The sequence below is a fragment of the Trachurus trachurus genome (genome assembly GCF_905171665.1).
Source record: "Trachurus trachurus genome assembly, chromosome: 9".
NCBI lineage: Eukaryota > Metazoa > Chordata > Actinopteri > Carangiformes > Carangidae > Trachurus > Trachurus trachurus.
In genome coordinates this window covers 17,177,593-17,205,219 of record NC_139895.1, presented here as the reverse complement: position 1 = coordinate 17,205,219, position 27,627 = coordinate 17,177,593, and the positions used below count along the sequence as shown (strand labels likewise).

Here is a 27,627-nt window from a genome sequence, read left to right as displayed (position 1 = left end):
TTTCTGAATGAATGAAAAAGTGCTGTTATCTATTCAATTTACGCAATTTTTTCACGTTTTTAGTGAGCAAAGTGTTTATGGTTCATTTAAGTTTTAAAGCTTTTTCACGAAATTTGAACTTCTGACATGGCAATATGAACTGGAAACATTTGAACTGGTAGTGTGGGGTTTTTGTTTCGGTTAGTGTGTTCCCTCACTCGGCCCTACATTCCCACAACAATGCAGGCTCCAGCACAACACAATGCTGCTATTCTTAAGACGCACAGAAATAAAGCCCTGCTGCTTTCTGGCCATTTCCTGTGGTCTGGGAACGGAGCGAGGAGGCAGGTTGGGAAAGTAGCAAAACCAATGCTGGATCTCTGATGATAAGGAGGAAATTGCACAGCTATAGAAAGGATTATCAGGGGGGGGTATCAACAGTAAGGAACTAAATCCAACGGGAAAACATCCTATGTAACTGCTAGGCTGAAAACCTGGTCACATTCCCACTAACAAGCATCCTCCCGGCTGTCCAGCATCCTACCAACGATTAATAGAAAATGTCTTTGTGCAGTCTGCAGTCTATCATTATCCTGCAAAGACAGACCCTAGCATGTCAAGAAGATACGGAAATACAGGAGGACTCCCAGAGAAATAATGACAGGCAAAAAAAAAAAAAAAAAAAATTCAAAGAGAAGTTTAAGTTTGGCTCCGGCTGCATGGACGATGATGTGAGAGGAGCTGAGACTTCAGGGGAATGAGGTCGACTCGGTGGTGACGGGCGGGCATCACAAACACTGCAGGCCTCACACTGCAGCTGACGCGTTACAATGCACAATGACATCTATATTAGTGGTTCGAGCAAACAAACATACCATTTCAATCAGGGCTGGGAAAAGTTCAGCTAATCGGATTTCTATGGTCCAATGTCAGAAATTTGTCAGTGAGCACAGACCCCATCCTGTCCTCTTCTTAATGCTGCTGCAGTGTGTTGTTCATATCACACCCTGCTACCAGGCCTACAACTCATCTTTATGGGTGTTTTTGTGAACAAATATCAAAAATCCAAATTTCCAGAATCTGAAATTGCATGTACTTTCCAATCAGCTATGAGAATGACCAGGTCAAATCATACTGAAAACAGATATATACGATATGCATCACTGTGTTTACTGTTCAATGTACTGTGGTTGCTGTTGAAATGAAAAAAAAAAAAAAACCCTGAATACATGCATGGAAACTTTTTCTCTGCACACACACTTGGCAAAATAAACACTGGCCGACAGTGTATGTTACACAACATTAAATATGCATACACTGAATAACTAAACAGTTTAAGTATGTGCCTCGGCTACAAAACCACGAAAGGCTGAACTCAAGTCACTACCAGAAACCCTTAAGCACAGGCTTAGTTTCTGAAAAGCTGAAAACAACAATCCATCATTCACAACTCGGTCAAGTCAAGTCAACACAATTCAGCCAATTCAAGCATTCACGACTCAAATGTTCCAGGCGGGGAGAGTACGACAGACGGCTCTGTCTGAACTCCACGAGCACTTTATGAATGAGTCATGACTACTCGTGATGCGTCTCTGATTCATTGTGAATTGTGGGCCGCATGATAGTATTTAAGATTTGTAATACTGTACAGTATATTATGTATGCGCGTGTGCGTTGAGTGTGTGTGTGTGTGTGTGTGTGTGTGTGTGTGTGTGTGTGTGTGTGTGTGTGTGTGTGTGGGGTTGTTCGGACGGGGGCAGCGAGAGATAATTGACTCCTTCAGTAACTCTGATCGGCTGTGAATCATCTGCAGGCATCTGACTTCCTGGAAGGCTAATTCAGGAGTTATAAACTTTTCCACATTTGGGACTCATGAGGAGCCAACTGAGTTTCTGTGTTAGCACTTACAAAAATACTTTCTTTCTTTTTTTGACACACCAACAACACCGAGAAGACCCCCCTTTCAGGATTTAGTCTCTTGTTGTGATAACAAACTGTGTATTTATGCTGGGAATAACCTGTGGTGACATGGTGTAAATTTTGTATTTTCCTGTGAGAATGTGTTCCTACTTTCACTTCAACTTAGACATGAAGTCTGTTTCCGCTAAAAACACACACACAGAGGAACAAACACACAAGAGGCGATTTCATGTAAGTGTGTGTAGGCTGAGCTGCAGCTAATAAATATTTTCACGATGTCCATTAGTGACTAAACTGCAGTTAACCTACAAGCTGACTAACGATTTCTTAGACCCCATACATGGTTATGTAATTTGGTTTGGTAATGTATTGACTGACTGACAGTTTCAGCTCTGTATGTATGCATTCATGAAGCCTGGAGACTAAAGAGCAAATATTTAGTGTGTGTTTCCTTTATGAAACATTACTGGGCAATTTTTGATGAATCTTGACCACATCCTACATCCACGCACGCATATTGCAACTGCAGAGCCTACGAGCGCACGCGTTTTTTAAAGGCGACATCTTCGTACTGCTGCAGCTAAATCGGGCCTATAATCAACATTCTTCCAACAAGAACAGAGGCACATTGGGGTAAACACGTGCAAATACACACAGTCTCTAATTATTGCTGCTCTGGGAAAAAAAAAAAAAACACACGCACACTCACAAACACACACACACCACACAAGTACGCATGTGTGCCCTCCACCAAATGCATGCACACACATGCAGGAACCTTTGTATGCCTTGTGTTTGTGTGTGTACGTGTGTGTACGTGTGTTTAAGTCTGAGATTTTGAGCTTAGCCGTTTGGGTGGCCAAGCGCCGTGCAAGTCGCGTCACATACACACACACACACACACACACTAACTGCTCGATAACATGTGTGTTGCGTCGTAGAAGGTCCCCATTGTCACCGGGAACAAGCTTTCTTTTTCTTCCATTTTCTGCCCTAATTTGTCTCTTCCGTCTCTTTCCGTCCCTCTTCTTCTGCAGATTCCTACTCCTGTCCGCCTGCCAAGATATCTCCCATGGCTCCTCTCTTCCTCCTCTTTTTCCTCTCTTTCTCCCCCCACTCCACCCCTCACCCCTCCTCACCCCAGAGAGCTGCTGTGGGTCAGACCTCTCTCGTGGTCTCATCAGTAGATTTCTTAGAAGCCCTGGGGGAAGCGGAAGGGCTGTTGCACCGATAACATCTCAGTTAAAGACACGACACCATGACATTGTCTGATCCATGGCATGTACTGTACATCAAATTTATGTGCACACAACACTTCAAAAACTTTTGTGGCGTCCAAATTTTCCAAGAAGCTGCTGCAGACTCTTCTTTCAAGGAAAAAAATGTCTCAGGCAGCTGCCAACATCATCTGGTGTTGTGGGGGATAAAGTCCAACTAATCGTGTTAGGATGGAAAAAAAGAATCACATTATAATTTTGCTGAACAAGTGTCGACCCCCTCTCTCCGAGCGGAATCACTGCAATAAGCCACGGTGTTCAGATTGTGGGTCGGACAATATTGATTTCACGATGACTTCTGTGGGTCAGTGACTAGCTAATATATTTTATGTTCTGTATTTATGTCAGGCTGTGTGCGTATGGGGGCCAAGTGCACATTCATGCAGGCAGAACAGAACTTCTCTTGTCTACACCGCACTGAGCGAAAGAGAAGTGAAGACTGCACCAAAATATCCAACTGTCAGAAACCAAGGAAGTCTGTGGGGAAGTAAAAAACGTTTCTGAAATTCATCAGAAACACTTGAGATTATACGGGCCAATTAAGTGAGTGGAGCTGCACTGGACCTTTAAATTATAGTCCACCCTTTGTCTGGGATTGAGTCTGTCTGCCATGGAAAACATTAAGTACAGTTTAGGTGGTGTTACTTCCTCCGTCCTAGAGGCATGTTTTTCTGTCTTTTGTGCTTTAATGACTGAAGGTGTGACAAGTGCCACTTATAAATGACTGAACCAACAAAGGACGTCTGCTGACATTACTGCACGGCTGATAAACATACACACTCTCAGCGTGTTTCCACCCATCTCAGAGCGTAATGTGCTGATATTTATTCATAAGGGTGGGCTGTATGACCATGATTTGTCAGGTGTTTCATCAATTGGCAGGATTAGCCATGAAAGAAGCATCGCTGACTGTTTATTTTTCATCAATATTTGGTTTGTCATTCGATTTTTCAGAGCATGTGTGTGTCAGAGAATCAGGTTAATCAATCAACCAGCAAAAGAATTGATAGATTGAGAGATAACACAATGGGCCACCTGGTAGAGCATGTGCCATTTAGGCTTCACAACAGCTGACTGCACTGATGCTAAAATCTCATCTCAGGATTGTATCGCTACCTACCAACTGTTCAGCTACTATTAGTCGAAAATGCCTGGGAACCACCACAACTACACACCTGTATCCTTGGAGCCTCTAAGTAAACAAAGAGTAAAACACCTCCTGTACACCAACCTGTGTTTATGCACACGTGTACACACACACAGTAGATATGAATAGAAATGAATCCCATCCAAAACACACACACACACACACGCCAAAATTACTGTTTTGATTTACTGCTGCACGACACTGGATTGTGAAACCAAGCGGCTGCTCCCCGCTTGTTCCTGTTCTCCATCCAGCCATCATGCGGAGGGGACCCTTCGACATCACCATGGTGACCCACCAATGTACCGGTGCCAAACAATGTTGAAAATGTCACAGAAAGTCGTGTATACTTGAACCACTAGGTCACACGATGCACAGATGGTGTATGTGCACTGCCACTGCTACATATTGTACATGTAGGCACTGGCCTGCCCTGTGTGATGTGGTGCCAAACGGAGCCAAGACAGAAAGACCCTGGTGGTCAGTGGTCTGAGGGGGTCCGGGGCAAAACTGTGTTTGTCTGACACACACTACACATGGAAGTAGTCTGGAACTCAATCGATCAATTAATGGACAGAAATGTAACGGTTCTTTGGAAGATCAATGTGTTATTTTTAACAAAAATCTTCTCTGAAATCTGAACAAGATCTCAGATGATGGGAGACACTTCTGTGCCTGAATTACTTGGCACAAACATAGAAGAAAGTGATTTGGCTGCAACAGTTTTGCAACTGGTCAGACTATAGTGTCAGACAGAGACATGAAGCAGAGTGAACCTGTACCTTTTGGGGTCCCTGTGGGTCTGGGGGCCCCTGGGGGCAATTATGGTCCACTTTGCACGGTTTGTAATCCAGCTTTGTTGGTGCTCTATTTTTAAAAAGAAAACTTTGCTCTAAACCCAAAAAGAGAGTGTAGCTACGCCTGCAGCAGCGGGCTGGAGCCAGAGAGACACACAAGAGACCTTTAAATATCACACAGGCACTATTTTTCTCTTTTTTCAACGAATTTTAGCTTAAGGAAAAATAGTATAATTTTGGACGGAAGCTTTGTCCACATTGCTGCTGCTGCTGCTGTTGCGGTTCGTCATTTTGTTTTTATCCCCTCCACCCCCCTCCCCACACACACATACACACACATACACACACATGTGGTGAAGAGTTTAGTGATGTTAAAGCACTTTGAGACAGTTAAGAAACAAAAGGAGCCGAGTCCTCTCAACATACTCACGTTCTCCGTTATCTCGGATGGGCACCCACCGCAGCACGACAACTAACCAACAAGTTGGACTTCGCATAACGGAAATGTGTTGAGAAGCATCTAAAGTGACTCAAAACGATGTCGGCGAGGACCAACACACTCTGGGCACCGGAGGAAAAAGCTGCATGTTCATTAAAAAAAAATCGACAACAAAAAAACTCGTCGCTTTGCTTCTCATCGTGCGTGCACGCGACGGTTCCTCCGCACACAGAGTATGTACAAAAAAAAAAAAAAAAAAAAAAAAAGCAAAACAAAAAAAAAAGAGGAGGAAAGAAAAGTTTCAGCCACGAACTTGACGCGGAAAAAAGTGGCGACTCCTCATTTCCGCTGTCAAAAAAATGTGCCGCGGATCAGCTGCGTAAAGTTAGAGGAAGTGCAAAACAACGACTTCCGGTTCCGGCTTTTCAAAATAAGTGACACGCAACAAAGTGGATGCCCTGACAACCAGGGCCGGATTATCCCACTAGGGGGCCCCGGGGCACCTATGACCTCTGACTCATTGTTGACATTAGTGGATGTAGTAGGTTTATTACTAATAGAAACAACTTGACACTCATGAGTTGTTCAAAAATGCGCTTTCAGTGTCACATTATTGTATAGTGCCTTCCTTATAATATATTGTATAGGCCTATATCGTTCTTACTAGTGAAACAATTTTATGGCCAATAAAAATGGCAAAACAGAGAATGATTTCCATTTCAATATCCTAAAGCACATTATCATTAAGCCTATTTTAAATATTTAATAATCCTAAATCATCAATAAGAATGCAAAGCAAGAATGACATAGCACAAAACTCAAATAGCCTATGCAAATAAAGTACTAATAGCCCAGGATATACTGTATAATTGCAATACTTGAATTAATATGCTTAATTACTCACTGATACTTACAATTCCTTGACACTGTGTTTATGGGAAAACATGGTGTCGGTAAGTGTCAGTAAAGGGGTGCCTTTGACACAAACCACCTTTTCATATCTTTAGTGCAAATACTTGAGTTTATTTTTGCTGATAATACTTATTCTCTTCTAATTTTGCTTGAGAAAATTAAATGAAGGACAGGGGCACATATTTTACAAGTTGACATTGCTGTGAGGTGAAGTTTCCAAACACTTTATCTGCCTCCAAGGAGCAATTTAGCTTTTCCTTTAAAAAAAAAAACAACATACCGCTGTGACTCACTCTGATGCAGTTAATTCATGTGTCAACATGTGCCATTCATCAAGCTCTAAAAGGTCTAATAGCTTGCAAGATCATGGTGGTTAATTGATTTTACAGACCGTTTATGAATTTTACGTGAAAAAGGCAAATATTATACAGCTCTTGCTCTTTTTGTCAATGCCCTGTGGCTTATTTTTAAACAATGACTGCTGCTTTCTTGGAAGCTGCAAATGTTTTGCCTAGATTTCTGTTTGATAGGCACATATTTATTTTGGTAACATAATGTGTGTCTAATCCAATAAGTTATCTGAGGAATATTTCACTGTTATGTAAACCCAAGCAAACAGAGGGCTGTGAATAGTCAGGCAGGAATTGCATTTGCAACAGGCTTATCAGCTCATTAGGCAGGCTGCATTTTCTCATTATTTCCTAAGATATATTATGATAGGTCTGTGTATAACATATCCCCCACCTCATCTACATGCTGTCCAATACAACTGATCCGCCATGACTTTCAACTTATTAAGTCTTTGTTGAGATCATTATACCAGTGACCAAGGTCATAGTTTATGTATATATTATATTCAGTATTATAGATTGCATAAAAACAGACATTGTGACAGAGCTGTTATGTTTTAATGTCTAATCTCATGTCTGGACACAGAGCCTACAGAGTGGCATTTTTTGTGTACTTTTATGTTGAAATTTCCGGACAGGAAGTCTTGTGTTGTCTGCAGCCCGTTGCCTTGTGGACAAGTACAGTATGTGCAAGATGCAGAAACTGTTCAGACTCCATCAACAGGTCTTTTCAGATACACTACATTAGTTGCCATGGCTGTAATCTGTTGTCTTTGTCTGTCAGTGCTCCATTGGTCATTTCTACATTTTCAGTTTTCACACATCTGGTTACAGCTCCTAAACTAAACTAAGCATGAAAGAACACATGTGGATTGAAAAGAACATTTCTATCAACTTCAAGTCAAGTGGCCTGACACTGTGCAACTCAATACGCTGTAATGACCTAAAGTGCAAGGAGATGAGTTAGACATCACTCATATCTCCTGTGTGTCTTATCTCCCCATTGATGAGAAAAAACGTTCGAAGCGCTCACACACAAGATTAGATGAGCTGATCTCCAGAGAAGAAATTCAAGTTAAGCAGAAGAATATGTTGAGATGAATGTACAGATTAACAGAGAAAAAATAAAATAAATAAATAATAATGAACAGAAACCTGTGGGTCAAGAGGTCATAAAATTACATGCAAAATAAACAGTGGTTGTGCAAGAGCAACTAACCTCAAAATTATAAGGGTAGAAATGAACATACAGCACCAATTAACTAATAGTGCAGTATCAAAAGCATGAAAGTGATGTTATCATATATATGATAACACAAACATAGTTTCCATCTCCAGACTTGTCCAGCTGTAAACCAATCATTGATTTCTCTGATGATCAATGGGTTAAGACCGCTCCCTAAAATTGTTGCACAGCGACACCTAGTGAGAGACAGGCTGAACAGCACCAGGAATGCGTGTGGTTTCATGAGGCCCACCCAGGCCCCTGCATGAGCAGCACAGAGGACCCACCTCACTGTACTCTCTTTTTTAGGAAGAACAGCTAAAACCAACAGCAGCCACTCTCATGAGTAAAAAACTGTCTTTCTCATAAGTAGCATTATAATAAAGACAACGAAACTTCAACAGATGAAATTATCATAGAAAAACTATTCACAACATCACAGATTAACACAGTTTATTGAGCGGTTTACAACAAATGCTTTGTTAACAAACATCTTTTCAGGGTACCATATCTGGACAATGTGTTAAATCTTATTGATTATTCAATATAATACTCATTGTGTATTATAACACTGAATTGTCAATGAAAAAAACGGACAATTTTTTATTTATGCATTTGGGTTGCATTCCTCATTTGGCACTGTTGAATAAAGATAGCTACCGATACCATTTACAGGGTTATTTTCACACATTCACAAATTCCTTGAAATGTTATTGTCAAAAAACAGACTATTGTCATCTGTGATTATAGTAATAGATTTCTGGAATGGCTAAATTTGGCAATAATATAACCAGTGTTATAATGTCTGTCAGAGGGATGTTGCTTTGATATAGCTGTTTAAAGATACACAATCGGCACCGTACCACACCACTCATTCCCATATTGTCGCTTCTGCACAAGCCAAGAATATAACAGTAATGACAGCGCTGAGGATTGATGCAGACTGAGGGAGCTGAGCCATTGTCAAAAAGTGATTGCACAGAGATGAGCCTTTGGCAAAAAAAAAAAGAAAAAAAAGTACACAAGCAGTACAGTGGAAAAAGAGTCAAAAGTCAAACCCTTCCATCAACGTGGTCCATACAGGAATGGTTGTGAGTGCAATAACGTCGGAAGATAAGACAAAATAAGGCACCTCTAAAACAAAATGTAAACAGCTATGGGATTGAATATATAAGGACAAATGTATGAGCAATCATCGTTAAGACCCATTTTCAGACTGCTGGTGTTAATTTCCAACATGGAATAGTAAATATTTGTATACAAACCAAGAGGTTAGATGTTCATACACAGTATAGGCATCTTACAGTTGCACTCATTCAGAAACATTCAGGTTAAATTGTAACAAACAAAAGCAAAAGTTGCATAAAATTAAGATGATTTGATTGTATAACGTGAAATTATTATTAATATTATGAAGACAAGTGTTAAGTCCTGTAAGTTCAAGGATAAAGAGAGAGAAAAAAAAAGAAAAAAAGAGAGAACTAAGTGACAAGCTCTCTTATGAAACAGCATCATCTGGCTGCTGGCTAACAAGGGCTAAAAATACCGGGGTGTGTTGCTCTGAGCAAGACATCCAGCTCCCACCACGGTCCCCAGTGACTGTCGAGAGGATGTTCTGACATTAGCAACCACAAGGCCTCTGGGGTGAGAGATGCCCCGGTGGGACAATGGAGGAGAATCTGGACTAGTTTTCCTCTCCGACACCACTTCACATTCCCAGACCTATATCCTTCTTTCTTCATAAGTTAGTGTACGAAAACAATCTCAGTGCTGAGGCGATTTGAAAGTTGAAAGACACTTGAAATCGTGAAGTTAGATGCCAATTTGCATTTCTCTTATCTAGTTTCCAGATTCAAGCACTTTGTTTCGTTCAGAACAGTAGTGCATTGTTTCATCGCCATCATAGAAAACTTTGACATCACTAAAATGGGACTTCAGTCATACAGCTGCAGCATTTCCTATGCCCCATGGTAAACCTATCACTATAGTAACCTGTATTCTTTTTTTTCTTTTTTTTAATTTGCATTTAACAGAAACCACCCACGGCTTTCCACTTCCAAGACTTCACTGTGGTGATTGTAGTGCTTATTTGTTGTTATTTTTAAGTTTCAAACATGTATCACAATAGCTTCTTGGTTTGCTTATGTGTAACTATAGAAAAAACATGACTTTGCATCAAGTTTCCTATATAGCTTTAAAGAAAACTGACCCCAAGATAATTGCACAAGTACATTTGGAAGCTAGGGTTGCAGAAGAAAACTTGAGAATACTTTTCTGAGTTTTATCTGCTACAAGGCCGACGCCACTTTTTGCATCTTGTTAGAAAAAGATTATTTTCAGTACTGTACTCATAACATTTTAAACTGTCCTTGGCAAATCGCACAGGGCAAAACTGTAGAAAAGAGCATTTTTGTATCTTACATGTATTTTTAACTATTGGATTGTACAGTGGATAGTGTTATTCTTTAATACTAATTGATTCCCCTGTGCCAGACAAGATCTGGAATCAATCTCAAATTTTTATTAGACCATTTTTTTTGATTGGTGATAAAACTGCAATCTGCAATTAAGTCACAGTTCTCTCCCCTTCCTGTTCAGGAAAGAGGGGTTTTTAACATTTGAAGATGTTCAAAGAAGGAATGATGGAACTGTGGAAAATGAAGACGATCAATTTCCATCAGTTTACTGGCTCTGCAGCCACTGCACTCTCAGTTCCTCCACCTCTCTGCCGTACCAGTCGTGCAGCTTGGAGAAGCAGCCAGTGCCTGGGGAGACGGGGCTTTCCAGAGATGCTCCTCTCCTCCTGGGTGGCACCGGCGGAGCCTTCACGCCGTCGGCCCCACAGCCAATCACACTGGTATTCCCCGCTGAGTCCCCACAGCCGTCCCAGGAAACACAGGAAGAGCCTCCCTCGACGAAACCATTAGCCAAGGCAACTGGTGGTTTACTCCACGCTACTCCGTTCTCCTTGGAGCATCCAGAGATGAGCTGCACCTCATCTTGGACGCTCTTCTGAGCAGAGAAGGGGACCGGCATGGGAGCGGCACTTGACGATGACGATGATACAGAAGATAAAGATGACGAAGAGGAGGATGCTCCGGACCTGGACCGTGCCACCTGGTTTCGCCTGGAGGACTTGGACCTGCCCTGCAAGCCTCCAACTCCAGCACCGACGGAGCCGCCCCCCGCCACCTCCTGGATCTCCTCCAGCTGCCTCTCCAGCTCCTTCACCACCAGCCTCATGTAGTCGAAGCTCGCCCTGGACAGCGCTTTCACCCACGACTCCATGGCTGCTTGGTTTTCAGCGGCCATCTTGTAGATCCGTGCTTTGGCGCAGTCAAACTTGACGGCGAAGGCGAACTCCTCGGCCGACTCGCACAGCTCCACGGTGCATCCTTCCAGGACGATGACGCCGATGGGCTCTCGGCTTTCGCGCTCCTCGAAGTAGAAGAGCATGTTGCCCTTCAGGACAAACCAGCGGCGGTGATAGGCCGTGTTGCGCTCGCCCTTCTTGAACAGGAAGCCCGTCTTGTCCGGTGGAGAGTCACAGGTGGCGTAGTGCGCCACGCTGCGTTCGTTCAGCTTCATCTTCTCCCCTTCTCCTTTTCCTCAGACGATCCTTTATTTACCTAAGGAACATTGCAAAGGACAGAGGTCATCTCCAAGGTTAAAATGATGATTAGGCCGCCATACTCAAGGATGCAACACGAGTCTGCAGCTTTTTCTTGCCAGCAAGTAACTGTGCCACTGCCAGCAGATTTTGCTCATTAGTAGCACTCACTGCTTTAAGTTGAACTAATCGGTTCTTGCTGGGAAAAAAAAAAAAAAAAACATCTGCAGACTCTTTGCTCTCAATGCTGCATGACGTACACTGTGACTTTATGTTTATTGACCTTGTAATAAAGCATTAATAAGAATGTGTTTTCGCTCTACTCCTGTTTAAATGAGGTCAGAGTAGAGGTCAGCAGCAACAAGAAAAAGAAAGAAAGAACAATGGTTCATTAGAGGGAACAGATGCTTGCCAACCAGACTTCAGTCTACATCCTGGTCTCCACCCCACTGAGCCGTCGTGGCAAAGTAAACACTGCTCTTTTACTTTCATTTGTCACAGAGCAAGTGCACAGACAGACACAATCTCCTGCATAGTGTTCACCATCCAAACAAAGTGTGTATCTAGTATGGATGGAGATTAAAAAAAAGACAGTGGATAGACATGACCTGGTGCAAATGTAGGTCAACTAGAAAGGCTGACTTATACAACTGTGAGAAATTGTTGAGTTATTCGCTGTGTCATCACATGTTCAATGGCAGCTAAGGCTCAAACTGTGTAAACAACAACTACGGTAATCCAATTTGAATCTGTTAAGACATAAGCAGTCAACTTAAAGTGCCCCCCCCCTCCCATTCATCAGTGTGTTGTTGCTGTTGACTGGATGAAAAAACATAACAAAGTTAAAGCATGTTTTATTCCCATTTACTTACTTGTTTTCTCTCATATCCAGCTGCCATCCACTCCCGTCACATCTGGAGCTCACAACTTATATCTCCATCTCCTTTGGTATCTTCCTCTATCTCTCTGTTCAGATGAAGGCTAAGGGAGGACACAAAGGCCTGTTACACATGTATCTCTCCATCTAAAAGAAATGCACGAGTTAGTTTGGACTCAGATATGAGCTGTTTTTTCCCGAGCCAATCGTGTTTTTTGGAAAGACGAGTGATTCAGTCTCAAGCTGCTGCCTCCTGGTCACAAGCTTTTGACACATCAGCACTTTTAGAGCGGGGATTTATCGCCTGCTACAGAAACGACACGTTTCTTTTAACACACAAACACAAAGACACAAATGTACACAACACTTGTCTGAAAGCAAAAGCACGACTCCCTGTGCCAAACGCATTTAGCCACTTTGATGAATACAAATGTGCATCAGGCGTCAGCGTTTCGACTTCAGCGGCTAACGCAGCTGCACGCCGGTAGCACGTCAGGCTAACGTCGAGCCAAATAGATAATTACTGCTCGTTAATACCTCCAGACGAAGAAGCCTTCCTCTTAAAAAAAAGTTGTTTTCCGCCTCGTTGTTTTATTTTTTCCTCCTCTCCTCTTCTCTCTTCCTTCTGTCGTTTTTTTTTTTTTTTTTTCGTTTTCTTCCCTGTCACGTGACCGGCGGCGAGGGCACGCGTTATGTGTTACGCGGCGAGCTTGACCGGGCGGGACTAGCGGAGCAACTCTGTAGCGCCGCCCCGCTGAGACGCTCCAGGTGAGTAAAACAAGCACACCGCGTCTTTATACTTGGAAATGCGGCATGTAGGCAATGTAGGCATCTTCCACCGGCTGTTGCTGCTGCTGCTGCTGCTGCTGCTGGACCTGCACAGATGGACCATGGATGTTCCAGCTTCACACACCTGAAACCAGTCTTTTAATCTTTAATATTTAGTTTCTCTTGGTCAGTGTGGTCCAGATTAGTCCAGTCCGAGTGTGGTATAGTTTTAGTAGAGATAGACCTTATGTGGTCTGGGAAAAAAGCAGTGAAGTGGCTTTTTTGTTTGTTTACAAATGTCTACAAATAGCCTAGTTTTATAGACACAGTAGCCTACAAAAGGTGGTCTGACTGGGAAGAGCAGGGAAACATCATTTCTGTTTTCGACTCTTTGTAGTTTCTCAGGGTTTATGTGGTGCAGACATGACAAGACAAGTCAAAGTACAGTGTTTTACTCTGTGTTTTTATAACTACCAATAAAGTCTTCACAAAACTGAAACTGTCAAGAGTTTTTTCTCAATGTGGTCTAGTCTTAGAAAAGTCAGAGTAGTGGTTTCAGAGCTAGACCTGGTACACGTGGACTTAGCATTGAAATGGCCATTTAGTCCTCACAAATGTTTCTCAAATTTGAAACTAAGACCTATACTCTTTGTTTATATAGTCCACATTTTGATTAAATAAGGTATACTGTTTATTATTATTATTATTATTATTATTATTATTATTAGCCTATTATTATTATCTAGACCTGGTCTCATTTTGTTTCCATAATTAGGCTACAGCAAAGCTTTCACAAACCCAATGCTGTTTTAATTAGTCTTCAATTTCCCTGGGTTAATGTAGTCCAGAGTTAACAAGTCTAGGTATAGATCCCCCCCCCCCCCTGACCAATAAATCAATCATGAAAATACATGACCACTTTCTCGTCCCCGAGGGGTAATTTGTCTTGCAGCCAGGTGAGACATAGAACACACACAAGACATGAACATATGCAGAAAGTGCAGCGGTATATTACAGTATATGATTGATGTATTAATCCAAATCTAACATTTCAATGCCATGGACTGCACTTGCGATGGTCGAGTCTCAATTCCTTTTACCTGTTCTCCAGGCCACCACATCCTTCATCCTGAACTACTAGCTGTTATATGACCATGACAAGCCACCATGAATTCATTAGAATATCTTCTGGAGACAGATGACGGCCTTATCAGCACCAGCCTGCTATCTCATCATGCTAATCTTCAATTAACTGATGTAGCTGCTGATGCCATTTCATGTAGCCTATTTTTCTTTGTGAAAGGTTTGCTCGCACTGCTTTTTGGTAGCTTTGATTAAGTGCGATGGGCTGGCAGTCAGTTTAATTTCCTCTATTTGACTCCCAGTTCACAGAGTCTAGATATTATGAATGATTCATTTGCAAGAGCACAGTTTATAATAAAAAATACAGACATAGAATCATCAACTCTCTGTAGCTAAAATGATTGTTCAGTCCATAAAACAGACACAGACACACCAACATTAAGTGCAAAGTGTTTACTTCTCGCATGTTTTTTTCCCAACAGTTCGTGGACACACAACAAAAATATCACTGACAGCTTTTTGTCCCAATTATCATTAAAACTGATTCTTGATTGGTCCAGAGTTTGGTCATGAATTCAGTCTCTGTGTCCAGTGAGAACAAAGAGGTGGACTTGAAAAGTGTGGTGTCTCCAGTCTGATCATGGAGAGAGGCTGTGTGTATCAAAGAATATTTTTTGTTGCTCTCCAGTGTACGTTGATCCAAAATATTCACCACTATATATACATATTAGAATTCTTATTATCTTATTCTGATACTTTGTTTTTCATCTTGTCCTATAAAACACTCTAATCTCTGGTTTTGATAAGTGCTGTATAAATAAACTTTTAATAGTAATATTTAATATCCAATGCCTCACTGGCCTAAGCAGCGTTGTAATACCCGGGAAATGTATCAGGTCTCTAGCTACTGCAGAATTAACCTGACGGACATCATATGAAGAAATGAGAGGGAAACTTCTTAACTCTGTATTATGGAGAGCAGAGCACCCTGCATGTTGGACTCACCAACAGACAGCCTCTCCACAGAAATGCATAGAAATACACAGTGATGGCAGGACAAAGTGAAGAGTCAGTCATGCATTCATTCAGTCCCATGCCTCCTGTCTGATAAAGCACAACTAGGTATTTGGTTTAGCCATTCATCTTCTCCACCTTACATCTTCCTTCTCATGACACAGCCCGTTCTGTTAAGTTTCTTGAAATTATAATATTGAAGCACTTGTTTTTTTTCCCAACCATACAAACTCTATTCTGTTGCTATATATAAATAACTCGTCCTGCTATGCTCTGCTGAAAAACACGTACCTCGAGGGAATGTCAGCTTTCGTCAGAATACCTCTCAGTCATCCAACACAACAATATCAAAAATATCATCTCTTTAAATGTTAAAGTCTCTGTAGAAAAATGCCTGAAATATATATACATATCAAACATGTACATGTATATTTGTATACAAAGAAAATTTGATGCAAATTATTACTTCTTCAAGGATCCTTTAAAGCTGTAACTATGCCACAATGTTCTGTATTTCTGCTTGTTATTGTGGAAAAAAATTAAAATAAAAACACATAGCTTGCATGGCACCAACTGAGCACATAAAGTTTGATGTAATGGACATAATGTTTGGACACAGATCAGTGACCATGTCATCATGCTTCTCAAACCATTAGTCTTTGCAAAATATACTGTGATTGTGCATATGGCACAAGCTGACAGAATATCATTTTCTCCTTATCTGCAGTCCAGCAGAGCAGTGTTTTGCTCACAGCAGAGACCTGTCGGACTCTCAAGATACAAACAATTACAATTCTTAAAAGGCAAATTCCATCGGTTGAGTGGAGCTATTGATTTCCATCTGAGTATGCACAGAGAAGAAGTCTGTGTCGACATGAATCACATAGTGGCTGACATCATTTCACCCCCATCTTGTACTTGTTCGTCTACACTTGCCTCTTCACTTTTGATGATAGGGTTTCCAGCAGCGCTCTAATCTTTAATTCAAGAATTTCTATGTAACAAAAATATCCCCTCCATAACTATAAAATCATCTGTCTGTATGCACTCACACACAGTGACTGCCCTTTGCTGTTCCTTCAGTTTCACAGTAGCATGTGCCTGGTGATTGTTAAATGCTCAAAAGTCTGAAAGTATGAATTTGTCTAGAAGATCCTGTCTCCAGTTGATTGAGACCCATTAGCGCGTTACATAAGAGAGGGTTGGTGCTCGGCCACAGCTGTGGCTCCTTCGTCCCCGATCAACCTGGGTCGATCAGTGTACGAAACAAGCATCCCTCCCACTCGCATCTCAAGGATCTCAATGGGCCCTGCAGAGGAAAAAAAAAAAGGGGGAAACACATTAGTGTGAAAATCTAACTGCACAGAGGAGAGGCACTTGACAGAGTAGTCACAGCACCGACAGTCACTTTTCACAGAGCAAAAATGAAAATGTACCAAGGCACGTCCATTCTGGGCACACACAAGCACCCAGACACACAAGTCATCAGAGTTAATAATAACACAGAAAGGGCTGTAACATTTTCTCTGTGGACTGAAAAAAAAACCCTTCCATTTTGTTAAAAGACAAAAGGGAGGGCTTCACGTCTCTCCTTAAATAGCTGTCTCCCCGCCCCTCCAGTTTTTCTTAGTCAACTCTTGAGTGGTTCGTTGAGCAGAGGACCCCATGTGGGTCATTGTGGCTCTTATGAATCTGATCCTGTTGTTGAGATACTGTTTACCTTCTCTGAGTAAGGTGCAGCTGATGCCTCTAACTTTTAACAATGTCCAAAGGAGCGTGAAATCCTCAGATTAAGTTTGCTTCACCACCAAAGCCTTCTAAGTTGCACTGAGCCATCTCACGCCCTTTGACTCGTTCTCACACACATGGCTGCATGTACTCATGCATGCCTTTTTGCACTCTCGTGCACCTTTAAACATATGCACATGTATACCTTTATTATTAAAATGCCTGCATTTGAGTGTGCACCGACATTTTGACGAGGGCAAATGCACAGACACACACACACCACACATACACTTTCATCATAACTTTGTCTGAGTCACAGATATAAGCACCAAGACAAGCCGGTATCCATGCCTAATGTGCACCAGATTTACTTTTGAATGCTCTGATGTTTGGCAATGTAGGTCATGTCTATTTTGTATTCTGGTGAACTTTGCATACAGTATCTCTACTACAGATGTAATGCTTTTGGCATGCAACACCACAATTATTTAGCTTTTGTTTTGTTTAAATGCTTTCCTCATAACATTTTTATTTTCCGTAATGAAATGTAGTTGACTGAAGGAAACAAATACCTAAGTAAATGATGCATGCAGAATGTGGATGAGCAAACAGACAACTGTGTCTCTTGGCAGACTATCACCACTAACAATCAGACAACAGAGAAACAACAGCTAATTAATATTCATTGGCAAAATGTGGCTCACTCTGACACATTTATCGAGTGTAATTGCACACCGTGCACTTGCCAGGTTGGGAAATGGGACGAGGACAATACAGTCAGGAGATGCACTATAGGCACACATTTGACTATTGTGTTATAAGACAACAAATCAGAGCTACAGGTTTATGTTTACAAATGTAGCCAGAACAATCTAACCAATCAGCTCTATGACATTTTGAATTAATTATGGATGCAGCAGGTTCGCTCATTATCATGATTAAATGAGGCGTCGCACGAGAGATGTTCGCAGATTGTGGGGTTGAAATCAAATGCACACAACCTTTAAAATGGAGGAGCAACAGCACACAGTAATTCATTAGCATCCAGAAGTGTAGTTTTTTTTCATCACTAGAAGGTCATTTGTAATCCAAAGGTAAGAAGTGAGGGATGCGGAGGCTACAGCAGCTCTGGGAGGAAAAAGTCGGTGAACCTTTTGATTAAACATACAAATGGAAATACTGCCAAAGGTGTTCGCTGTACAAAGTATCTGATACATTTTAATAATAGTTACCACACCCACATGTATACAGAGATACATGTGCACAGAAGAGATTGTTATGCATACAGCTGCTGCCGAGTGGGAGTGAAGCATCATCCAAGGGGAGAGGAAGAAAGAAATGAAGATAGAGTGAGAGAAAGAGCAAGTCAAGGAGGGAGAGAGAGACAGAGAGAGAGAGAGAGAGAGAGGTGGGCTATGAACTAGAGCTGTGAGCTGTAGGGAGTGGGTCAGTGCAGTTGAGTCAGTCCTGACTCACGATGGAGGCGGTGAAGATCCACCTCCTTCTTGCCCATTACAACTTCGTCCTCAAGCCTGGAGCACTGGAGCTCAGATAGCCATTTTAAAAAAGAGTGAAAACACCCACAACCATGGTCAGAGGAGCAGAGCTCTCTGTGTAACAGGAACAATCAGATAATAAGTCATGGCTGTCTTCAACAACGAATGATGAATCTGGACACGACGTACCCGTATTTTGTAACTGCAGCTGGTTACTATCCTATTGTGTGTGTGTGCCATTAATGGATTCACATTAGTCGCCTTCTATTGAGCTGGTAAATGTTGAAATTGAGTCATGTAAAATAATGACCTTAATACAAAATTCAAAATAATTTTCATATTCATAGGCTATGACTTAGAATAGAATATTTTGTATAATCACAAAATGTCTATTACGTACATGGCTGAGAATAAAACCTAAACCGACCAAAATGTGCCCATTACACCAAGCATTAAAATATGTCCCAGTCCTGGTTATCAAAACTGTCTCATCTACCTGTTGAGATTTTCAATGATTTCATTCAAATCAACTATGCTGTATTTCTTAATTATATAACGCAAAGTCCACTGTGTCCATTGTCTTGGTTCATTGAACAGTGAATAGCTAGTAAGGATGTACTACAGTGGCAAAAATCTTTAAGAGCTGCATCATTGATAATACTGGCTGCATTCCATTCTGAAACACACTACTGTATTCAAATGTGTGTGTGTGTGTGTGTGTGTGTGTGTGTGTGTGTGTGTGTGTGTGTGTGTGTGTGTGTGTGTGTGTGTGTGTGTGTGTTTGTGCCTGTGTGTGTGCGCATGCTACTGTTGCCAGACTCATTAGGATCCATTAATACTCGGCAAATACAGTGAATGTCGTACAGCGAGAGCAATCATCTTGAGGTCAAACATGCGTCCACACATACACTCCTACACAGCAGCAAACAGAACACGGTCATGATGGCATCAGTCATCAGCCACCACTGCATTACTGTTTCTCTTTCACCATCTCTCTCTCTGCTGGCCTCCATCACATATGCTCTCTTTTCACTGATTCCCTATTCTTTCTTCCTCTCGCTGCCCCCCCCCCCCCCCCCATGTCCTTACCCCGCTTTTCGTGTTTTTTCTCATGGTTGAATATCTACTGATCCCTAATCCAGACGCTGATGTTAGATTGTGAAGCCTGCGAGGTCATGTGCTGGATTTAGAGTCATCACTATGTGTTACTCATACTTCTAGGCCTCGACCTCCAAGCTACCATTTCAACTCTAAACAGACGCCTATGTGTGATATATACACGTGTGTGTATATATATACTGTATATATATATATATATATATATATATATATATATATATATATATATATATATATATATATATATATATATATATATATATATATATATATATATAAAGCAGAGTACTGTTGAATCTGATTGATGCCTGTAGATGAACTATATTAAAAAATTAATTACAAGAAATTTCAAGTAGGATTTACAGTAAAGCCATCAGTTTTGTGATCTAACAGTAATGTGTAATCTGTCTCTTTTCACCTGCCCAACATGTTCCTCTCTTTTTCGCCCCCACAAGTGGCGATGAAGGAACCCTAATTGTTCATCTGCAGAGAGGCACAGATTCCCCTACCTGTCTGTATGTCTTCTGCTGCAGCCTTTGCTCTAGTATATGTGAAATACATGTGTGTGCAATAAAGAATTACTTAGGGTGTCAGTGTATGGGAAGATCTCTGGGCTTTTGGATGAAATCTGAGGGAAGCGGGTTTTCTTGTTTCAACCAGAAGGACATGAATTAATTAGAGCTCCTCTCTGAAAGAACTTCCTGAGTTTGAGACTCGTTAGTACAGAGAGCTTCCAGAAAGACATGGATACAATTTAGTTTTAGTGTTGTCAGCGGTCCTTTGTGAAAGTCCCTGTACATTTTTCAGTCAATGCTCTGGACCTACAAACATCACACTCGGCACCCATGCATCACGCTTGGCACATGCACACATACACCTATACATCCACCCACAAATACATACACACTCATAAATATACATAAATAAATGTATGTAATGTATGCAGACAGACACATGGATGTGCATCTTGCGATTGCTCTTTTTCTTCCTCCTTTTCTCTTCCTGACAAACAGGCTCATACTTGCCCAAACACTCACCGCTTCTTGTTGATCTGTCTGTGTACATCTTGGCGCCCATGGCGGTGCCTTGCTCTCCATTCCACGCTCTTTATCCATCCCTTCCTTTCCTATTTCCCATCCCTTCCTCTCTCTGTTTGGATAATCCAAAGTTCAACTGAAGTAGAAAGCGCTCTTAAAGTAGAAAACACTATGAATGATTCAAGAATGTTTAAGTTAGACAGAACAAGGGAGTCTGTGTCAAACCGTGGTGGTGGTTGATTTGCGTAGGATTGTTTTCTGGGGTTTGAGGGAAGGCGGGTGAGGAGGCACACAAGGTGGAGGAGTGTTTGCTGCCGGCGGGAAACTGTGGCTGACCGAGAGGCCACCATTTTCCAACATTAGATCATGAGGAAGAGTGTGGGATGGAGGAGGGGATGAGGAAGAGCAGCAATGCACCGGGCTGAGCCTCAAGTCATTCAGCTCAGCCTGTAAGTGTAGTTCTGTGTCGTCTACATCGTATTGGAGGTCACAGTCAGGACAGTAGCCATGGTACTGGACCTTCTCACTGAAACGGACTCGCTCCCTCTCACGAGGCTCCCTGCCGGGCGCCTTCGGGCATTTGTTCTTTTCATGACGGAGTAGTGGCATGGGTCTGGGCAATGTAGGAACAAGCCCCGACTCAGGGATCCCACTGTCACAAGAAATGAAACACGGTGTGGAAGAGAATAAATCCCTGTTTGGTTTCAACGGGAAAACCCCGCCATTCCTCAACAGAGACCCGTTTGCCTTGGATATATTCCCTGATAACACAAAAGTCGGATGAGGCAGATTCTTGATGTTGTGTTCCTCGGCCCTTTGTGGAGTATGTCTTGGCGGTGGGAGGGGAGGGTGGGCTTTCTTGAGTACAGTCAGTACTGCAGGGGGGTTGATGGGGACAATGGGCGCTTGTGTTTTAAAGAAGCAGTCCTCGGGGAAGAGCTTCATCTTCATCTCCAGGCTGGAAGCAGTGGTGGTGGTGGTGGTGGAACTGGAGCTGGAGTTGAGCGTGTCCGTCTTTGAGCTGTCCGTCAGTCCGTCCTCCTCCAGTTGCAGGTCACCAGTCAGGGTGTCGATATCATGAACAACCTGGTGACAAGAAGAAGACGTGTCACTGTGACAGCTGAGGTGAGGAATAATACACAAGTGAGAGGAGAAAAACCATACACAAAAATCACAGCTAAAAAAAAAAAAAGACATTATGACACTGCTAACTGCAAAAACAATGATGGTCATAATAGTAGACAGGAAGAAAAATGATGCAACATTTGTTAAAAGTTAATGTCTTTACCTCATTGTGTACTTAATGAATGGTTCAGAAAACATATTGTGTAAACCCTTAAGATACACTTCATGATTTATGAGTTTAAAAACTGATTAAGATAGCACTATGACAACCACGCCAGGGTGAAAAGAAATACCGCTACGATTTATGAGATCAGCCATGAGTCTGCCCGACTCTGACTTAAAATGATATACTACAACAATCCCATGCACCATCAGAACTGAGGGAAGTAACTGTACCAACACTATCCTAGAGAAATGATCATTTAGACTACAAAAGCACTATTATTAAAAATCTTACAAAGACACACAAAGGGGACTGATATGAAAAGTCAATAGGCTGGGAGTCGTCTCCTGTTGGAAAAGATGCGTTGTATGGTGCATTCAAGAATCCTTACAATACTGCAGTTTTATTCAATACATATCCCCACAATCACCATCTCTTGCAGATTTCCACAATGAATAGTTAAAAGTCTCAAGCTGACTCGGTTGAAAAGAAATAGCACTTTCTGTATGCAATGCATGTACATGTGTGTGTGTTTGGTAATGTGTCACAAATGGTTTTTAAGCCGTAATAATGAAACAAATGCCAAAAGTGTGAAGATCCAACAAGGATGTCTTCTTTCTGAGCTCCAGCACAGGATGCAATTCATTATGACATGCATTAACTCCAAGCAAAACACTTTGGTGTGACAGATAGGCATGGAAACAAACAGATATTTTACAGAAAGCAGAAGACATACAAAACAACACAAGATATCCACTCTGCAAGCAGCATAATATGAAAGAGCAAATGATGTCGGTTGCGATGGTGCAACGATGAACACAGTGTGCCATGATGGGAAAGGAAACATAAGAAGGAAAAGTGTGGCACAGCCTGTTAAATATTTTTGAGAGGAATAGGGCCAAACAAAGAACTGTTTAAATATTTGAATGAATTTGCAATCTAGAGCTATAACATAATTTATGAATACGATACAATGCAGACCGTGTTTACAAAGGGGGACAAAAAATTGTAAATATAAATGAAATAAATAAATTGTAATAAATAGGAACTGGCAGCTCATTGCAGTAGAAATTGCGTAGATAGATATTTACATCTGTAGACACCTTCTTTGTCCATCAAGAGGAAATTTGTTTTCACAGCCTGCACAGAGAAATATGAGAGGAACTGTTGCAGCAGAAATTTGGTTTGCTATAGCACTGCAATGGCAAACACTGGAAACATTTGTAAGGATGCAGCAGCACAAGTGGAGAGGCAATACATAAAACATACAATACATGCATGGTGCTTGAGATGCTCAACTCAACTCTTGTGTTTTAATATCCTACTCATTATTTCTACTCATGAGCTCACGTCATGCAACTTGTTACATTTTGTCCAAGTGCACTGTGGGCACATCCATGGACAGTGTCACTCTACCATACGTTTATGTGTGCAGCGCTGAGAAAGTAATGGAAGCTGCAGGAAATTACACGTACACGTAACAGACATTGCTCATGGAAACATGAGCTTGGGGAATGAAATTAGCAATGCAGTTCAACAAACAGAGTAGTACACATGGTGCTAAACTCTGCTGTGAATTAATAACTGATGAACAGTAATGTAATGTCCATGTTGCTCAAATATTTCCTGAAGTCAATCAAAACATATTCCCATTGGAGAACAGTTCCTCACTGGTTTTTTCTATTAGTGGCAGAATTGAAGTGCAGAGTTGGACATTTTATTACTGGCTGCCTGATTACTGAGGATTCAGAGTCGATGAGGGTTAGACAATCTAATATAAAATGAGCAGAGTTCCTATAGATTAAACATTGTTGGAATAACCTGAAAGTAAACCCCATCAGACATGAAAAGTTAATGTATTTTCTTTTACAACATTCATAAAAATAATTGAAATAACGGCAGTGTGCTTATGTTCATTTCCTGGATTAGTAATGCTCAGTTATCTCAGAATAGCCCACTGTAATAAAAACACCATTGCTATCATCTAAGGGTTGGAAAATGCATGGCCAAACAGTAGCTTTAGAAGAGGTAGAGAGAGGAATGAAGAGAGTGACAAGGAGAGAAACAGAGAGCAGGGAAGAGTGACTGAGACAGAGAGATAAATAGAAAGATATAGCAGGGGCTGAGAAGGCAATGGAGCTAAACTCTCCATGCAGTCTTTAAATGGATAATTTGTTGGGACACACACAAGAGGTAACACCAGTATCCCAGTGTGCAGGCCCTGCTGTGGGCCAGGCAGCCTCGGTGGCTTTGCCAAGCATCTGGGCAGGGTCTCTCCTCAGAGCCAGGCTGGGCTCCAGCCCTGTTTGTGAGTTATAACAGATAACTGCATTTCAAATGGATTATACCCCAAACACTGGCTTTGATAGCAACACTCCCTCGAGGTATGTGTTTAGTGTGTCCAGTGTCAGAATAACTGATCTTCTACACAATTTCCTGCAAGCCAAAAAAAAAAGAAGGGGAAAAAATGATAGAAAAAGAAAGGGCACATCACACAAAAAAAATCACAATAGACAGATTACAATGCCTTCTTGTTCTCATTTATCTCTGGCGCCTGCTGTGAGACATTGTAAACTGCTGAAAAACACAAAAGAAGTCTAATTCGGCTCAAGTTGAGAAAAGGGGAGCAGAGAGGCAGAAGGAGACAGATGCTGTGTCGACTGCCCATCCATAATGTAGGAACCAGAGGCTGTGCGCAATAGGGTTTTATTAGAATGACAACCTGTCATGTTAGGGTGAGATATTTGGCACAGCAGGCCAGGTGCCTGGTGGCCGGCAGAGGAATGTAAACATGGAAATCAAGCAAGAAGACTGCAGGTTATTAGAGCGGAGATAGCAGCAGGATACAGTGATTGGCATGAGAGGAAATACTGATTTCAAACAAGCACTGTAATGTGGAATAGGAAATCTCTGCACAGAGGTACTTCTAGTTATCCCCGGCTCTGAGAACAACTTGCTGTAAATAAAAAAAAAACACTAAATATCCTCATATAATCCTCAAATCCTTCAGAGACCTCCTCAACTTCCATTCAGCACCCCTGTCGTTTCATCACCGAGATCTGAATAACCGATCAGACAGCTGAGAGTTTTGATCTTTAACAAGGACTCTGAAGAGAGAGGAAGACGAAAAGAAAGCCAACAACACCAGATAAAGGAAGGATGAAGACGAGTGGCTGCGATATACAGATATGTGGCGGAGGGTGACAAAAGACAAGGGGAAGAAACAGAGACACCACAAGATACTGAGAGAAGACGAAGTGAAAAGACAACTGCTCCGTTATTTGGCAAGAGATAATTCACAGCAAACAACAGTCAGCATTAAGATGATGAAATGCAATGCAAAAAGCGCCTTCCTGGTTGAACCAACTTGTCCATTAAATATTAATTGTGATTAAATTTTTCTCACTTTCATCAGAGCCTGTGAGTCAGGGCGAGGGAGCTGTCCTGTCATTTCACACCCCACATCCTCCCTGTGCCAAGTGTCTCTCATATGGGAGATAATGATCAAATACATTAGTGGGTAAGGGGGGGAGGAGCACAATCTGTGTGTGTGTGTGTGTGTGTGTGTGTGTGTGTGTGTGTTTGTGTGTGTCTGTGATTGTGAGTGTGTGTTGTCAAAGCCGTTTCCAGGCCCCAGTGAGGTGGACATCAGCCCCACAGCTCCTCTCAGACAGTAATGCTTAGAAAGATCATCCTCAAACCAGCCAAGCCTGGAGAAATGCTCTAACATAACACATGGTGGACTAGTGCAATGTATTCTCCTTTTTTTAATTTACCTCTTTGAGCTCTTTGGCTACATCCTTGAGGTCCCCCAGGATGTTTTCCAAATTCTCCACGATTGTCTTGATCTCCTTTTTCACTTGTACTTTGGAGACTACTCCTTCAGCGTCTGCATGTGGTGTCCCTGACATTCTTCAGTTTCGGGCACGGTCTATTTCCTGAAGGATCTCGGGTCAAATCCTTTGGTCGCCACGCTGCCACTTTGCCAACGCATTCTTCTTCTTTTTTATTCAGTCCTCCTCTCCCTGTTACTTTTTTATTTATTTTTTATTTTCTTGCTCCTACATCACGGCCAGGACGGAGAGAAGTGGCGTCGGGGCAGCGTTGTGTATTTCCCACCAGGCATGCGCAATAGAGCGTAACACAAAAAATAAGGGTTATGTTAAAATACTGTATCATACTGTGAGAGGAACCGTCCACAGGTCTGTGTGTGCACCTTACACGTCCATGTCCAGCAACAACAGAAGATGACGCGCCGGGAAATATCCTTCACGTCCTCTGAGCGCTAAATTCAATAAAAATAAAATAATAATAATTAAAAAGCCAAACACGAACACGTTTTTAAAAATGCGTTAACTGTAGTAAAAAAAAAAAAAAAAGAGAGGGAGAGAGAGAAAAGAAGAAGAGGAAGAGAGAGTCCACAGGCTGTTATCCAATCGGCTGTTATTTTAATGGTCCATAATCCTCAGGCAACGACAAAACGGTGACACTGTCCAGCTTTTTGCTCAGATAGTACAACAACACGGTGGTTCTGGTGGTACTGATGCACCCTGCCGGGAAACTGCTGCCAGGTACCGATACCCCAGAGGCACTTTCCTCCGAACAGCGGCGGCGGCGGCGGCGGCACCCGGTCAGTCTCATCCTGTCTCCATCGCTGCCTCCTTGGAGAGTCTGAGCCGAGCAGCCAGCAGCGTAGGGAGGCTGAGGCTGAGGCTGCTCTCTCTCTCTCTCTCTCTCTCTCTCTCTCTCTCTCTCTCTCTCTCTCTCTCTCTCTCTCTCTCTCTCTCTCGGCGGCTGTTGGTTTGTTCTCATTTCATAACGCAGGCATGCTGCTGCTGCTGCTGCTGCTGAGGTTGGAGAGGTCTCCCCATTTAGTAGTGTTATGATGATGATGATGACTGTGTTGTGTTCAAGGACGCATCATGAGATCAATGGGCCTCTGGGTACAGACAAGTTAAAAGCCCCCCAAAATTCCTCCTTAATAGGACACTCAGACTGAAAGAGACACGAAATAGATGACTTTGTGTGTGCTAGTCGTTATGATCTGCTCACCTCTCTTTGGTCATGCAGTTGTGTCTCTTTTTGTGCCTATTTGCTGTTGTTGTAGTGCATCTGTTTATGGGTCTTGCATTTCTGTGGTCATTTAGTCTCTTTGTAGTTGTGTTGTAGGCCTACCTCTGGTAGTTTTGTGTCTGTTATGGTTGTTATATTTGCAGTCATTATGCATGTCTATGTGTTTTTCTTGCATTGTGGTAACTTTGACTGATGGCTCTTTGTGATCATTTCGTAGTCTATCTCTCATGTGGTCATCTTGCATCTCTGTTCGCTTCGCGCCCCGTGTATCTTGTGGTCATTTTATGTGTCTTTGTGTCTTTTTGTCTCTGCCACAGGGAATCTTGTGGTTGTTGTTTAGTGAATCTCCGTTGCCCTGGGGCCTCCTGACCTCTTGGGCACCTGCTGGGCCAGTGCCCAGTAAGCTCATTCAGTTATCCATCCATGCTTGTACTCACAGATTTCCACCAGCTTTTAATGTCTAAGCTCAGAATACAAATATTTTGAAT

At 42.0% G+C, this 27,627-nt stretch overlaps 3 protein-coding genes across 4 annotated transcripts in view; all 3 read right to left on the bottom strand.

Annotated features, from left to right (window-relative positions):
* Positions 1–5,587, bottom strand: part of sh2b3 (SH2B adaptor protein 3) — a 51,169-nt gene extending 45,582 nt beyond the window's left edge. Inside the window, exon 1 of the mRNA XM_083979567.1 lies at positions 5,551–5,587. The gene's annotated coding sequence lies outside the window, so the exon portion shown is untranslated. The remainder of the gene's footprint in view (positions 1–5,550) is intronic.
* Positions 5,588–8,509: 2,922 nt separating this feature from the next.
* On the bottom strand, positions 8,510–13,173 carry LOC310990812 (sesquipedalian-1-like). 2 transcript variants are annotated; one of them, XM_083978335.1, is made up of 3 exons: positions 13,071–13,173; positions 12,529–12,637; positions 8,510–11,675 (listed from the first exon to the last, which is right to left on the bottom strand). In XM_083978335.1, the coding sequence occupies exon 3, from the start codon at positions 11,632–11,634 to the stop codon at positions 10,729–10,731; it is 906 nt and encodes a 301-aa protein (XP_083834461.1). In that variant the 5' UTR covers positions 11,635–11,675; positions 12,529–12,637; positions 13,071–13,173; the 3' UTR covers positions 8,510–10,728. The 2 variants fall into 2 exon arrangements, with proteins under 2 accessions (XP_083834461.1, XP_083834462.1); XM_083978336.1 differs by having other exon boundaries at positions 12,529–12,680; positions 13,071–13,113.
* A 7,824-nt stretch (positions 13,174–20,997) lies between these two features.
* Positions 20,998–25,977, bottom strand: prr16 (proline rich 16; the record flags this gene model as incomplete). Its single annotated transcript, XM_083978680.1, has 2 exons — positions 20,998–21,864; positions 25,843–25,977. 2 exons carry the CDS (start codon positions 25,975–25,977, stop codon positions 20,998–21,000), a joined length of 1,002 nt encoding a protein of 333 aa, XP_083834806.1.
* Between the last annotated feature and the right edge of the window lie 1,650 nt (positions 25,978–27,627).